We start from the raw sequence: 5000 nt of genomic DNA on the forward strand, positions 1-5000 counted from the left end.
TCAATATGAAATGTTCAAGATAAAAAAGGATGAGAATATAAATGAAATGTTTACTCGTTTTACTTTGATTACTAATAGTTTGAATTCTCTTGGAAAAACTTTTACTAATGCAGAAAAAGTCCAGAAGGTCTTAAGGTGTCTTCCAAGATCCAAATGGGGTCCAAAAGTCACCGCCATAGAGGAAGCTCAAGACTTGAGAGTTCTATCGCTTGACGATCTCCTTGGAAAACTCACAACTCACGAACTTACCCTACATGATGATGGAGATAATGATGTAATACCTTCCATGAAAAATCTTGCATTAAAGGCAAAGAAACATCATGAATCCTCAAGTGATAGTGAAGATAGCGATGATGAGGAAGATCCATTTGCGTTAATTACAAAAGGTCTTGAAGGAATTATGAAGATGCGAAAACGATTTAAGAAATTTAAATCCAGAAATAAAGGTAAGTCTTCTAATTCTAATTCAAATTTTAAGACTAACAAACTTGCTTGTTTTGAATGTGGTTCTACAGAACATATCGTAAAGGACTGTCCTAAGAAGAAAAGGCAATCCTACAAAAAGAACAAGAACAAACAAGCGATGGTTGCAACTTGGAGTGATTCCGAAGTATCATCCGAATCTGAAACTGAAGATGGACAAGCTCATGTATGTCTTATGGCTGATAATGATGACAATGATGATTTAGATCAAAATCACAAAGAGGTACGTGAATATCTTAACACATGCACAAAAGATGAATTGGTTATAACACTCCTAAATATGTTTCAAATTGAGAAAATTTTAAAAGATGAGAAAAACACTTTAGAAGATAGAATACGTCATTATGCTGAAGGTTGTGAAGAAATCATAAATAAAAATAATTCGCTAAAGGCTGAAAAATCAAATCTTGAAAAGACTGTCAAGGTCTTGAAAGAACAGAATCTCAGTCAGACTAAACAGCTTATTGATCTTAAAAATGAGAACAATGATCTTGAAGCCAGGATCAAAACCTTGAAACTGGAATCTGAGAAAAATCTACAAGCATTAAACAAGCTTAATGAGTCTGAATCTAAACTCACTAAAATGCTTACACAACAAAAATCAACTAGTGATAAACGTGGTATTGGTTATAATCATGTTACACATAACTATAAGAGTAAAACCACATTTGTAAAAGGTGCAAATAAACATAAACGTACTCCTACTTGCACATTTTGTTGCAAAAAAGGACATATAAGATTTGCATGTCCTTACAGACGTAAAGATGATTATATTATCAAGAATTCCTTTCCTTTTGAATTACGTGAACAGATAAAGCAAATATGGGTTCCTAAAGGAACAAGACCACCCAACATGGTCTATCCCGAATATGGTTCCAAATTTGTCACTTGGATAGCCAAGTAAGGTTGAGAAAGGTTATTTTCTTTTGTTTTGTAGGATAAACAAAAATGGATTCTAGATAGTGGATGCTCGAGGCATATGAGTGGTAAAATATCTTTATTTTCTGAAATTAAAGAAAAATGCAATGGCTCAATCACCTTAGGAGATAAAGGTAAATGCAAAATTTTAGGCGTTGGTAAAATTGGTAAGAATCCATCTAAAACTATTGACAATGTTTATTTAGTTGAAGGTCTAAAATTTAATTTGTTAAGTGTGTCTCAACTATGTGATAAAGGTAATGAAGTAATTTTTGACAAAGAAAAATGTGTTGTTAAAAATCCTAATACTGGAGATACTCTCATTACTGCTCTTAGAAATGATAATGTTTATGCTTTACATACTAACGAAATTGCAGTGCAAAATTTCAAGTGTTTGAAAGCTATTACAGATAATCCAAAACTTTGGCATAGACGTCTTGGCCATATCAATACTCACACCATGCTGAAGTTGGTAAGTAAAGATTTAGTTAAGGGACTTCCAGCTCTTGACTATAAACAATGTTCTATTTGTGACGCATGCATTAAAGGTAAACAAGTAAGAAGTTCATTTAAACCGAAGAAAATGGTAAGTACATCAAGACCATGTGAACTATTACATATTGATTTATGTGGACCAATGCGTGTACGGAGCATAAGAGGTAAATCTTATATCCTAGTTATAGTTGATGATTATTCTAGATTTACGTGGGTTGATTTTCTAAAGGATAAAAGTGAAGCCTTGAAACCGTTTTCAAGACGATGTAAAGAGATGCAAACTCAACTGAACCTTCCAATAGTCTCGGTTAGAAGTGACCATGGAAGAGAGTTTGATCAATTAGGCTTTGACTCCTTTTGTGAAAAATATGGTATAACCCATAACTTTTCAGCTCCTAGGACACCTCAACAAAACGGTGTAGTTGAAAGGAAAAATCGAACTTTAGAAGAGATGGCAAGAACAATGCTTATTGAAAATGGATTAGCTAAACACTATTGGGCTGAAGCTGTTAACACAGCTAATTATGTCTTAAATAGATGTCTTATAAGACCCATACTTAAGAAAACTCCTTATGAGTTATTCAAAGGAAGAAAACCGAATATAGCATACTTTAGACCATTTGGTTGTAAATGTTTTATTCATAATAATGGTAAAAATAATTTAGGAAAATTTGATGCTAGAAGTGATGAAGGTACATTTCTTGGATACTCACTTAATAGTAAAGCTTATCGAGTGTTAAACAAACGTACAGGTATAGTTGAAGAAAGTATACATGTTGTTTTTGATGAATCCGAAAATGAAACTTTAAGTGAAGGTTTTAAAGAGTTAAACCTTAATAAACATTTTGATGATTTAAGTGATAATGAACTGGATATTAAAAATGCTAGTGCAGTTAAAAAGATTAACATGCAGGATACCATACAAAGTATTGAGGATGAAGGAAAACAGGTTGTTAACATTGAAGACTCACAGTCTGATCTTGAGACCCAACCTCAAGATCTTGAGATAGTTCCTGAACATACTGTTTTGGGTACACCAATTAGAAATACCTCAAATGAAGTAAGTACAAGTTCATTAAATGAAAACACACCATCCATACTACGAAGAAGAACTAGAAAGTCATATCAACATCCTCCAGAGAATATTATAAGTGATCCAAACAAAGGTACGCAAACTCGATCCTCTCTTAAAAATCTATGTGCATTTTCTGCTTTTGTTTCTCTCATAGAACCTAAAGATGTTAAAGAAGCATTACAAGAACCAGAGTGGATCATTGCAATGCAAAATGAATTAAATGAATTCGAAAGGAACAAAGTTTGGGATCTAGTTGAAAGACCTCCAGATCGTACTATTATTGGAACAAGATGGGTCTTTCGAAATAAACTCAATGAGGATGGAGATATTGTAAGGAATAAAGCAAGACTGGTAGCTCAAGGCTATAATCAAGAAGAAGGAATAGATTATGATGAAACTTTCGCACCTGTGGCAAGGTTAGAATCTATCCGTATTATGCTTGCTTTTGCTTCATACATGAATATTAAACTATATCAAATGGATGTTAAATGTGCATTCTTAAATGGATACTTGCAAGAAGAAGTTTATGTTAAACAACCACCCGGCTTTGAAAATTCTGATCTACCTAATCATGTGTTCAAACTAAATAAAGCATTATATGGCTTGAAACAAGCTCCAAGAGCTTGGTATGACAGATTTAGCTCACATCTACTTGAAAATGAATTTCAACGAGGTAAAATTGATAAAACTCTTTTCATTAAAACTAAAGGAAAAGATATTCTAGTTGTTCAAGTATATGTTGATGATATATTGTTTGGAGCTACTAATGATTCTTTGTGCAAGGAATTTTCTGAGATTATGTGCAAAGAGTTTGAAATGAGCATGATGGGAGACTTAACATTCTTTCTTGGACTACAAATAAAGCAAAAGAAAGATGGCATATTTATTTGTCAAAGTAAATATGTTAGAGATTTATTGAAAAAGTACAATATGGATCAATGTAAAGAAGTTAATACGCCTATGAGTACAACACTAAGTTTGGACCAAGATATAAATGGTAAGAGTGTTGATCAAAAGACTTATAGAGGTATGATTGGTTCTTTATTGTATTTAACTGCTAGTCGTCCTGATATCATGTTTAGTGTTTGCTTATGTGCTCGTTTTCAAGCTAACCCAAAAGAATCTCACTTAACAGCAGTTAAGAGAATCTTTAGATATTTATATGGGACTAAAGACTTTGGTCTATGGTACCCTAGCTGTGGAAATTTTAGTTTGATTGGTTTTTCAGATGCTGATTATGCTGGATATAAAGTTGATAGAAAAAGCATCTCAGGATCGTGTCAGTTCTTAGGAAATTCATTGATCTCTTGGTATTCTAAAAAGCAAAATTCAGTTGCTTTATCTACAGCTGAAGCTGAATACATAGCTGCCGGTGCATGTTGCTCTCAAATTTTATGGATTGCTCAACAACTTAGAGACCTTGGAATTGATTTCAAAGGCATACCAATAAGATGTGATAATACAAGTGCAATTTGTATTACAAAGAATCCTGTGCAAGATTCTCGTACAAAACACATTGAGGTACGTCACCATTTTATAAGGGATCATGTTGAAAAAGGTAATATTTCTTTATCTTTTATATCTACTGAAAATCAATTAGCGGATATATTTACAAAACCTTTAAGTGCTGATCGTTTTGCTTATATACGTATGGAACTTGGCATGCTAAATGACGTTGCATAAATTAAGGGGGAGTATTATCAAAGAATAATATCAAAGAATAATGGCATATGAGTAAAAGGATTGAAACGATAATTACTTAAATACCAAGTATGTATTAAGGGGGAGCATTACGTATTATTATGATTATATATGTGTTTATGCATATTTTTGAGAATTGAAAATTTGATTTCAATTTCTTAAAAAAAAAAATAAAAAAATTATTTGTTATATATATATGGGATTTATAATTGAATACCTTTAATTAATAAAGGATATTTAATTATTTTAAAACAAAATTGTTTGTTTCGATTAGTTGTGAACATCATCAATGCGTTAAAATTGTGTTCATTATTTTGGTTAATAAATT

General features: G+C 32.1%; 1 protein-coding gene across 1 annotated transcript; it reads left to right on the forward strand.

The window, feature by feature from the left end:
* Window positions 1-3871: 3871 nt before the first annotated feature.
* On the forward strand, window positions 3872-4665 carry LOC130799455 (secreted RxLR effector protein 161-like). Its single transcript, XM_057662547.1, has one exon. It carries the CDS (start codon window positions 3902-3904, stop codon window positions 4652-4654), a length of 753 nt encoding a protein of 250 aa, XP_057518530.1. The 5' UTR covers window positions 3872-3901; the 3' UTR covers window positions 4655-4665.
* Window positions 4666-5000: the final 335 nt, after the last annotated feature.

This window comes from Amaranthus tricolor, chromosome 14 (assembly GCF_026212465.1).
Source record: "Amaranthus tricolor cultivar Red isolate AtriRed21 chromosome 14, ASM2621246v1, whole genome shotgun sequence".
Taxonomy (NCBI): domain Eukaryota; kingdom Viridiplantae; phylum Streptophyta; class Magnoliopsida; order Caryophyllales; family Amaranthaceae; genus Amaranthus; species Amaranthus tricolor.

Coding starts and splice junctions, on each gene's coding strand:
- LOC130799455 (XM_057662547.1), top strand. CDS start 3,902: ATGGATCAATGTAAAGAAGTTAATACGCCTATGAGTACAACACTAAGT.